We start from the raw sequence: 11,998 nt of genomic DNA on the forward strand, positions 1-11,998 counted from the left end.
CGAGTTTAACGGCAAGGACACTGTCCTTTGCTGGCTCCCCAGTCATGTTGATATAAAAGGGAATGATCAAGCAGACTTAGCTGCCAAGTCTGCTTTAGATCTTCCAATATCACAATTTCTTTTACCTTTCACCGATTTTAAATCGTCCATTAAATTATTTGTATATGACCGCTGGCAACGGTCTTGGGATCTTGCAGACACAAACAAACTTCATCACATTAAGCCTCTCTTAGGAGACTGGCCAAGTTCCTATAGAACCAGCAGGAGAGATGAAGTGGTTTTGTGTCGCTCTCGCATTGGTCATACTTTTTTAACACACATTTTCATCTTAAAGCGAGAGCCTCAACCACAATGTGTTCACTGTCATGTTCCTTTGACAGTGAAACACATCTTGATTGAGTGCAATCATCTCAAACATATTAGATCTAAATATTACCGTTGCCAGTCAGTACGTCAGCTATTTGCTCAACCGGAGCTTTATGATGAATTGCTAGCATTTTTAAAAGAGACAAACTTTTATTCAAAATTTTAATTGTATATATTTATCATATATTGTTTTTTAAATATTTATATATGTAAAGGAATTGATATATTTATTTTTAAGTATATTTTCTGTGATATTTGTTTTTATTTACATATATGAATACATTCCTGTGATATTGTTTTAATTTGTCTCGTTAAATTCACCATATGTTTGGCGCAATATAGCCCGGTTGGAGCTGACGTGCCATTAAACAACATTTCATTTCATTTTTTCAAAGTCCTGGTTCACAACGCGTTACAACCCAGGCTCAAGACCGCGACATCCGGGTCACTCATCTGCGTGACAGATTCCGCCCAGCGACTCGAACAGGTGCAGCAGTCGTACCCTTGATTACAGATTAAACATCCATAAGTGTACAAATGTGTTGTTATTGATGTGTTCCCATTTGAATATTGTTCACAATAAGAAGCAAAATAAATAAGATGTTTACAGGATCATTTTGTTATACGAAAAACTAAGTGATGCGTTTTCAATGGCGCTCAGTATATATAAAGGGGCGCCGGAACCCGGGTACACAAATGGTAACCTGCCCTTTTCTGGGGTATACATGTATACCCATGCCCTAATGATGAAAGTTTTCAATACTTTCACTTGTCTATTAAATTTTAAATGATAGATATGTAATTACTCTCTGGTCGGTCGCGAACCGGCTCTCGCACTCTCATTATCAGCTATCAGTGCATGTCTTAAGCCAGATGTCTATAAGTGGTTAATCGGGTTCAAAATTTTCTAGAGGTCGGGGGGGGGGGGAAGAGACCCCCCCCCCCACACACACACACACACAAATCTTTTGGTACCCTGGCCCTTGCGCCTTTCCGGCGCCCCTGAATATATATATATATATATATATATATATATATATATATACAATAATGACGAACAGGCTTTGTGACTTAATAGGAACAACGTCTAAAACAAGACGTATCAGAGACCTATTCTTGAGTATATCTTCGTGCCTGCCTGTGGTCAACTGCCTTTTCTAATATACAATTCTCCGGCCTTATATACCTTTTTAGCTTTGGTTCTAGCTTTATAATCCTTAATACATTAGACAATAGATAATAATTATGTCTCTCTGTAATGTAATTACAGAGTTGACCTTGATTAAGCTTCAGGCTAATCTGTAATAGTTAGGTACTACCGTTGCCAGACAGTACGTCAGCTATTTGCTCAACCGGAGCTATATGACAAAGTGCTAACATTTTTAAAAGAGACAAACTTTTATTATCAATTTTAATTGTATATATTTAATAATGTATATCTTTTTAAATATTTGTATATGTAAAAGATTTGTTATATTTATTCTTAATTAATATATTTTCTGTGATATTTGTTTTTATTTACATATATAAATTCCTTTATGTGATATCGATTTAATTTGTCTCGTTAGATTCACCATATTCTTGGCGCAATATAGCCCGGTTGGAGCTGACGTGCCATAAAACCATATTTCATTCATTCATTCTGTAATAGTTGGGACCCCAGTTTAACTATGTCCTAACTCTACCTGGTCATATATGGTCACCTTCCCGCTACATTAAAAGTAATTAAATGTATTGTAGATTAAAAGAAGAGAACTTACATGTATTGTGTTATCATATAAAATACCAATAATATACTGGATATAAGAGGTAAATTTTCAAAACATGGTATTTCTTTTTAATATAACTATTTCTATAAAATCACATAAAATTCTTAATATAATACATATAGAGAGAGAGATTGAGTTTAACATCCACTCGACATAAACTAGGTCATTTCGGGACTAAAAATAAAGTATATCTTCTAACTAATTATAATACATGTGTGGCGTCATCCTTTGATGTTGGAGTACCATTATAAATAACATATACTTGGCAATGCATGTACAGAATTCTTGACGCAATCAATCAATCTGTTTCACAGAGAATTACGAGTCTCGTATAATTCACAGAGAATAACAAGTCTCGTATAATATCTCTGTCATAGATGACTGCCTTAACACGTGCTGTCACAGCACGCGGTGTGAATCATTGGCTGAATGGCGCGTGCATTGTTTACATAAGACATAACTGCTTCGGAGAGAATGCTGCATTTTAGTCAATTTAATACCCATTTACACTAAATCGGAAATAATTTTTACCTACAAATACGTCAAACGCCTTTATTTATTTTTCCAATATATACAAAAAATGTTTTAGAATTTAATTTGTCGCAGGAAAATAAGTTAATATTTCTGGCTCATTAAGCCGCATCAATGTCATCCTTATCAGTGATTGTCGCGGCCAAGCAAATATTCACTGCGGATCAGTGTGACAATCAATACCTACTCATAAATAAACATCTAACTGACATAATACTTACACTACTTACAATTTATTCTGTTTCTTTATAAAAATAATCATATTTTAAGAAAAAGATTGTTACTATTTCATATTAAATTGATTTCGCGATATATCTTGATTGAATTCATGAGTGATAATATACTATTCAAAAAAAGTAGGGGATATTTGATTTTTAAGTGTTATTAAAGTCACCTAATGAAACTGACGAAGAAACAAATGACAAAATGAAATGAAGTTCACATTCATCGATTTATTCCAAATGATCGTTAGACTAAGTAAGGCACAGACTGACCATTATAAGGGTAAAATGATACCCGGGGTCAAACAGCAAAGTTACCACTGCATCACAACCAAGTCAGTAACGGGTAAATCCTCATCTGTTTGCCAAACAAGCATTGATCCGACGTGGCATACTCCTAATGAGACGTCTAAGGTCATTTTGGTCCAGATTGTCCCATTCCTGTTGCAACGCAGCAGCAAGTTCTTGGACATTGGCAGGACGTTGTTGACGTAACCTCTGTCCAAGCATGTCCCAGACATGCTCGATGGGGGAGAGGTCGGGACTCAATGCTGGCCAAGGTAATGTGGTGATGTTCTGTTGTTGGAGGTAACCTGTAACGATCCTGGCCCTGTGACATCTTGCGTTGTCATCCTGGAAGATGAAACGGCGGCCATGACGTCGTGCGAACGGCACAACATGGACTGCCAAGATGTTGTCCCGGTAGTACTGGCCTGTAACACGCCTTGCAGCAACAGTGATGCCCCCCCCCCCACACCATAACAGAACCACCCCCAAATCGATCATGTCTGATGACGTTAACGTCTTGGAAGCGCTCGTTTCGACAACGCCACACCCTCCTACGTCTGTCCAAAAAATCAACAGTGAACCTTGACTCATCTGAAAACATCACATTGCTCCAGCGTCGATTATCCCAGTGTTGACATCCCTACACCAACGACGTCTTGCCTGAATGTGATGATCTCTCAAACAAGGGATCACGCGAGGACGTCGGGCGCGAAGGTGACCCCTATGCAGTCGATTCCGAATCGTCTGGCCACTCACTCTCACACCAGTGTCTGTTTGAAGACGAGCGCTGATCTGATTTGCTGTGATGACACGATTTCTCAAGGCCAAGGTACGGATAAATCGATCCTGGGCTTGAGTTGTCGACCTGAGCGTGGTCTGTCCTGTACAGATTGTGTATCACGGTATCTGGACCATAGCCTGCTTATGACAGACTGAGAAACATTCATCGTCCGCGCCACAACCGCCTGTGTTGTGCCGATCTGTAGCATGCCAAGGGCACGTAACCTTTCATTTTGGGTAAGCCGACGCATATCAAAATTTGTTTTCTGGTCACTAAAACAATTAAACTGATGTTTCCACCCTGGAATTCAATGCCACAATGACTGTAACATTCAAAGTCAGAGTCGTGCAAATCTTGGGTTGGACCCCCATGATGATCCCAAGCATCACCTGCATTCCATGCGGTAGCTATTGATGCGTTTGGGCGTCACATTTAACTGGAAATGTTTCTTCTGTTAGGTTCTATAGTGACTTTTTTCGTAGTCATTTGCATATTTTAGTATTATGCCCCCAAAATCAAATATCCCCTACTTTTTTTGAATAGTATATTAAAAAGGTGAACAGCCTTTATTCCAATGTCTTTGAAGGCCAAGTAAAACACTCTCTTAAGCTAAATCTAATTTATGCATTTTAACCTAACATGTGTAATTGCTCTTCATGTATCCAATGTATCTATTTAAAGTCGGGTCATAGGTTTATGAAATACCTTATGTGAATTTGATAACACTGCATGGTTTAGAAATCAGATGGTTTCCCTTTGTTTGATTTTTCACTTTGCCAATTTTGCTTTTAGTCTGATTTTCATGCCTTTTCTCAATCTAACTTCCTTGTTTTGTTGAATTTACACCCTGTTTTCCAAATATTCACAAGTAGTTTGAGAATTCGTCACAAAATATTTGAAGTTTCTCAAAATATTTTTTTTAGTTGACACTTTCAAAACAGAACTTGTAATTTTTTGGGGAATTTTTCATATTTGATATTTTTTGGGAATTTTTCAATTTTTGCACTCGATTTCAAATCTAAAACCCCTTTGTTACGGTCTTCAATATCTGTATCTGCAGTGTCTTTTTCTAACTGACTATTCTCCATATGTAATGCACCATATTATTGTTTATGCCTCAGTATTATTGCTGTGATGGTATTGGTTACTTCATTAGTCCAAATGTCTCGACACTGCTTTTCTTTCACCGTTTGTTCATTTCTCTCTTCATTTACTAGTACCATAATGAAGCACTTCATCTGGTTTTACATTGACATCGTGATGCTATAGCACCATGTTACCAATTTCATTGTTTTCGTCAGTCTGACCACTGGTTTAATCTTGTTGATTCGTCTAAATCATTAGTAGGTTTTGTAGTTCCGTTATCATTTGATCCATTCAATCAGATATTACCAAATATATTTCAGTAAAATCAGCCAGTTTCTCTAATGCTTGCACGTTTCTGTGTGTATCCTTCCCATTTGATCTTGTAGCCGAGATAACATTCCCGGAGCGAGTTACATTCATCGAACTTTAAATGGCGAATCTATGCAGCCTTTCAGTTTCTCCATTTCATGAATATAATCTGCTACAGTTTCTCCGCATTGCTGTTTCCTTCTACATAGTTCTCGTATATAATCAACAATAGTTTCATGACCAAATTCGACTTTAAAGGCAGTTTCCAGTTCTTTAAGATCCATTTTTATCGTTCTAGGAACTGATTGAAACCACACTGATGCTCTGTTTGCCATCACTAAAGAAAGGAATCAATCTTGCTTTGCTTTGTTACATTTAATATTTCACATGCAATTTCAGACTTCTGTAACCATTCGTTGAATTTTCATGTCCTTCATCTTTAGAAAAACCCATTCGGGGTCTTCAATCGCTCTCGCATTGGTCATACCTTTTTAACTCATATTTTCATTTTGAAGCGAGAGCCTCAACCGGAATGTGTTCACTGTCATGTTCCTTTGACAGTGAGACACATCTTGATTGAGTGCAAACATCTCAAGTACATTAGATCTAAATACTACCGTTGCCAGACAGTGCGTCAGCTATTTCCTCAACCGGAGCTATATGATAAAGTGCTAACATTTTTTAAAAGAGACAAACTTTTATTCTCAATTTTAATTGTTTATATTTAATCATGTATATCTTTTTAAATATTTATATATGTAAAAGATTTGTTATATTTATTTTTAATTAATATATTTTCTGTGATATTTGTTTTTATTTACATATATAAATTCATTTATGTGATATCGTTTTAATTTGTTTCGTTAGATTCACCATATGTTTGGCGCAATATAGCCCGGTTGGAGCTGACGTGCCATAAAACCATATTTCATTCATTCATTCGAGGTCTTCAAACAGGTCTTGTTATTCTGGTTCTTTGTATTATTTCGATCATCTACGTCATCAGCCAGTTGTATATATATATACAATAATGACCAAGAGGCTAAGTTTGTCTGCCATATCACTTATGTGGAAGCAGACGTTAAACACCAAGAACTACTACTAAGAGGCTAAGTGGCTTAATACGGAACAGCATCTAAAACCTAACCTATCGGGAGACCTATCCTTCAGCATATCTTCGTGCCTGCCTGGGGTCAACTGCCTTTTCTAATGTACATTGTACAATTCTCCGGCCTTATATACCTTTAGCTTTGGTTCTAGCTTTATAAGCCTTAATACATTAGATAATAATATATGAAACAATGTCTCTCTAGTATAATTACAGAGTTGACATTATTACGCTTCAGGCTAATCTGTAATGGCTGGGACCTCAATTCAATTATGCTCTAATTCTACCTATTTTACTAAAACCCTCTCTCTCTACTCATATTCTGGTTGAGTGCAAGTTTCCCAAGAACATAAGATCAAAACATTTAAATCAATTGTTTGCTCAACCGGGTCTATATTTTAAATTACTAGACTATTTAAAAGAGACAAATTTTTAAAGACAATTTTAATTGTAAATCTGTATATCATCTTGTTCATTTTTAAATATTTGTACGTGTACATGAAGTTGTGATTTTTATTTTTAATCGTTTAGTATACTTTGATATTTGTTTTTATTTGTGTACATGAATATTTTATGTGATATCTATGGAAGGATATCGCTGCCAATATTAAATGCTCTGCAACAATGTCGTTTCCATTGATTATATGTAAAAAGTACAATGTACAAAGTCCTAATACCGATATTGATAAAGTCAAAATACCTCTAAGGCAAGAGTTAAATGTAAAACGTCAAATGTTAAGTGTTTAATGACAAATGTTTTGTGGGAAAATGCTTTTTTTGACGTGTCTACATTTTACATTTCTCTCATAACATTTTACAGTTGCGCTTTGCCACATCCCATTTGTCCTTCGCGCTTTCTACATCGCAACTTTCGCACAGCATCATCTTGCATATGCAAATGTAGGATATCACGTGTCTTATTAACATATATGGAAACCCGGCACAAGCACACTATAAGGATATTCACCGCACGACAAAAGAAATCAAGCTGGCACACCATAAGAAACTATCTAGACGACCGTGCGTAATTTTGAATGTGCCAGGAAATAATTGATAGATTCAAGCAGCCAAAGAAACATACTTTCCAGTAATTTATAACACAATAACTGGAATTTCGTATTAATACCCGTATTTTTATATTTTAAACACCCCCACTCTTTCCGGTCTCTCTATAAACAGAGTTGAGTAGCCTACTTTGATCCATTAAAAAAACAACAATATAAATAAGCATTGTGCCCAACAAATAAATAATATATTTAAAGAGAGGAATGGCCATACATCTTTTAGTATGGACATAGAGAATTTTTGATTAAGCCCTGTATCTTTATTTTCGTTTAGTTTAGCCCCCCCCCCCCTTCCTTCACTTCAACTTTAATCTTATTTTGTAAAGTTAAGCAAATATGAATGTGCCAGAAAATTATTTGAAAAGTGCAATCAGTGATACTTAACATGGTATCTGGAATTTGGTATTTAGACCAGTATTTTTACTTGAATACCCCTTTAATAGTGTGATATTTATTGGATTGAAATTATGAAAATACGATTGTACCAGAAAACTATTTACATATTTACAAATAGAAATGAATGTGATTTTCACTAATATGTAACATGATACCTGAAATTTCGTATTTGAACATTGCACAGTCCCCCCCCCCCCCGTAATCATCATAAAGTGCCATCCAAAGTGTCAAGGTGAGTAAATTTTTATTGTGTGCTAGGCTGATTTCCTGTTATAGTGTCGTGAATATCCTTGTTCTGGCTTATAGTGTGCCAGGTTTCCGTATATGTTAATAAGTCACGTGATATCCTACATTTGCATATGCAAGTTGATGCTGTGCGAAACATGCTATGTAGAATGCGTGAAGGACAAATGGGATGTGGCAAAGCGCAACTGTAAAATGTAATGAGAGAAATGAAAAAAGTAGATGTTAGGCGCAATCTTCACCCCTCGCGCAGATTGCAATCAGCTTATGAAGCTGGCGCGCAGATTGCCAACTTTGCGCTGATTACCCCACGATGTTTTCAGAGATATTGTAGTGTGTCAGACGCAACTATATATTATATTATATATGACCTGCCTCCTGTGGTCTTTGTAGTGAAATAATTTTCAAAATCACTGCATAATTATCGTGTGTGCTTAGAAAATAAGATTTTTAATTCTAGTCAGCAGTATCTCATAATCGGTGCTGACCACGTGACTAAACGTCAAAAATATTTGCTGTAGTGTAATAATAGTTTGACCGATCGTAGTTACTTTAGTAACGAAGTCTTAGAGACCCGTATGTAGGTTCACAAAGTATGTCATGTAGACCTCTCGACGGAAACTGCTTTATAACTCAAAAGCCCTTCTACTACTTCCTCTTTTCTGGTAGTCAAATGCGGTGATACTTTTCTTTCTGTATCGATTTGCTCGACCAGTAAACTGACGGTCACAAAATTCATTAAAATGTAATCATAAAAATGACTAATACTAACGCACTGATCCATAGTGAATACCGAGTAAGATTAGGCGGAATATCATCGCGGTAATCCATTTTAGTCCGGACAAAGTTCACTTCGCGCGCGCAGATTACTCATCGGAAATTAGACGGAGATTCGCGCATGCGCGGGAGTAATCTGTCCGAGGAGGGTAATCTGCGCTCAACATAGACACGTCCAAAAAAGCATTTTCCCACAAAACATCTGTCATTTAACACTTGACATTTAACTCTTGCCTTAGAGGTATTTTGACTTTATCATTACCGGTATTATGACTTTGTACTTTTTACATATAATCAATAGAAAAGACATTGTAGCATAGCATTTAATATTGGCAGCGATACCCTTCCATAGAATATTACCAACCGAATTCCATATTTAGTTAATGGTAGAGTTTCACATTTACGGATTGCCAAAAAAACCTGATGTGGATATTGTACACAATCCAGAATTTGAGAGTTTTAAACATGTTCTTGATGGTCAGATGAAGAAACTAAATAACATTGGCCTTTCAAAGTTCGTTGACCGCATAGTTTAACTACATTTTACAAAAAAATGAATAAAATGTTAAAAGATCGAATTGGTGTCCTTTTTCATTGCATAATCCGTAAACCTGTTATGACATCAGAGTGGGGATCACGTGGCTAAATGGGTAAAACGCTGGCTCACTAGCCCGGAGGTCGGGTGTTCGATCCCTGCATTGGCCGAGAAAGTTCATCCAGGTTTTCCGGCGTGGTTTCCCCTTGTCAGTGATGCAGGACGGAGGGCCTGACAAGGGCAGCTGTCTAGTCGCTCGGATGGGACGAAAAAAACGAAGCCCCGTGTACACATTGGCGTGCACGTAAAAGATCCCTTGGCAGTTGGAATTCGATGTAAGAGTAGGCCGTAGTGCCGCTGCCCGGGCAAAATTTCCCTCATAGCACAATGTATGGCGTATGCCCGTCTTCATTAGCCCAGTTTAGGTGTAGGACGTTAAACCCCATTTCATTTCAACGTCATCAGAGGGTGATATCTGCATGGGAGATCAAAGGAAATAACATCCCAAGGTGTGTAAGAGGGAAATAAATTGTCCGACAGCGGCACTAATGTACCCAAACGCTTCTCGTTTTCCTTTGTAATTGTGCGGGTCATTTTTAATAAATCTTTATTTACCTACAATATGTATTCTTTTTATAGAGGGTGTTAAATTGTATGCGTACTGCAAGTGGAAACTTGCTATGCCAATTATGCCCTTTAGAGGCGGAAACGCTCGATAAATACTTCTAAAAACCAAGCCGCGTATTCTATTCGGCATGAAAATTGGGCGTGCACGTACAATACCAGTGATAATATTTTCTCACGGCACACTGCGTGTCTTATTTCGGCCCTTATCATTCCAATTGGGCGTGACAAGGAATAGCGAATTATTGAAATATATTAGAACCGAAATGTCGTTAACTCTCTCTCCTCTCACAAAAGCGCGACGTTAAACATTTGATTTCATTTTCTCTAAATAAATATTGTTTAATAAAAGCAAGATATTTGATCGGACAAGAATTAAAGATAGCTGATAAAACAAAGGTAAAACAAATGATAAATCCTTGTTATTGACACACCGGTAGAATTGTTACCGGTTATTAATAAGAAGGAACAAAACTTTACTTACTGCCTCGTGAACTGTGGCAGCGAACCACGATACAAATCCAACGCCAAGGTAAGCCGTCAGCAACCACATCACCATCATCAACGTGTTCACCAGATTATTATTGCTGTTGATCAGTTGGTAGAGGTTAAAACAAGCCAGGAAGATGTATATAGTTAACAAATTCACCAACAGCATTCTCATAGGACGATCTAGAATGTCCACGAGATGACACAACTCCAAATGTTGTCGTCGAAGCTGCTCCAGGTTTGCTGGGAACTTGGTAGGATTGGTTTTGATTGCACAGCTTAAGTTTTTGGAATGGAGATAAAATGCACCCGTGATACTTTTACTACAGATCAACACAAGAGGGATGCAGAAAGCCCAAATGGCAGAAAAGTATGCATGCATAACTAAGAGTATACATCTCCACGCTGAGTTATCCGGTAATGGGTTTGTAAAGGATTTGATAAAGTCGGTGTTAAGAATGAAAACCATTAGGAAAATTCCAACAACGTTAAAAATCCAGAATCCCCACGCACAAATTATGCATATAACAGAATATCGACGCAGGTTTTTTACCAGGAGACCAAGACCTACGCAATGTGTGTTTTGCATGGCTTTGTTCCAGAATTTGTAAAAGTCAGTCCATGTTCCACTGTGGCAGTTGAACACTATAATGGCAGTGCTGAAGAGGCCTTGAAAAAACCAGCAAAGGTTAATAACTTTCGGCACTGTGTAACCAGGGACAAACGAAGCACCTGTCCAAAATCCTGGAATATATCGCAAAGTACTGACAGTAAGACAGCATAAAACAGACCAACAGTATATCTTCTTGAATTTATTAGCGTGGTTTTTCTTTTCGACATCGCATCCGCTCCCATCTGTGGTTTTCTTTGTGCCTATCTTGTTGTCGGTTTGATTATAAAACAGACCGAACAGTTCCAAAGATACCAAAACTGGTTTCATAACGTTTTGAATTCTGCTTATTCCTGAAGACTTAACACATTTATCTGTATCCATCCTCGTATTGTGGAAACTGTATCTGTAGAGGGAAAACCGTCTTCTACCAATGTATGGCTCCTGTATCGCAATACAATACCGATTAATAATCAATCAATTAAAGCACCTTGGCTTTTATTCGTAGATCGACTATAAACAGAGAAAGGGCGATAACTAGGTGAAGAGTCAATCATTTATCACATAATCTTATGTAAAGTAATAAGAGAAGTAAGGGAATACAGACTTGAAAAAAATGGGCGGGGCAACATTCCGTAACCACACCCTCTCGGTGTAAAACATTCCAAGTTTATATGCAGTTTTGTTAATACATCACCAACCCACCCATCCCCTAACACTTATGGATATGCAATCAATAAATTGAAAATGTAGTTAAATGTGTATCCATTTCTATGTAGATGAAACGGATACTATATTTCA

General features: G+C 37.1%; 1 protein-coding gene across 1 annotated transcript; it reads right to left on the reverse strand.

Annotated features, from left to right (window-relative positions):
• Window positions 1-10,473: 10,473 nt before the first annotated feature.
• Window positions 10,474-11,362, reverse strand: LOC130012921 (uncharacterized; the record flags this gene model as incomplete). Its single annotated transcript, XM_056101069.1, has 3 exons — window positions 10,474-10,483; window positions 10,752-10,855; window positions 11,309-11,362. Coding segments are annotated over 3 exons (168 nt in total), but the record flags the coding sequence as incomplete, so codon positions are not given.
• Between the last annotated feature and the right edge of the window lie 636 nt (window positions 11,363-11,998).

The sequence above is a fragment of the Patella vulgata genome, chromosome 5, assembly GCF_932274485.2.
Source record: "Patella vulgata chromosome 5, xgPatVulg1.2, whole genome shotgun sequence".
Classification (NCBI taxonomy): Eukaryota; Metazoa; Mollusca; class Gastropoda; family Patellidae; genus Patella; species Patella vulgata.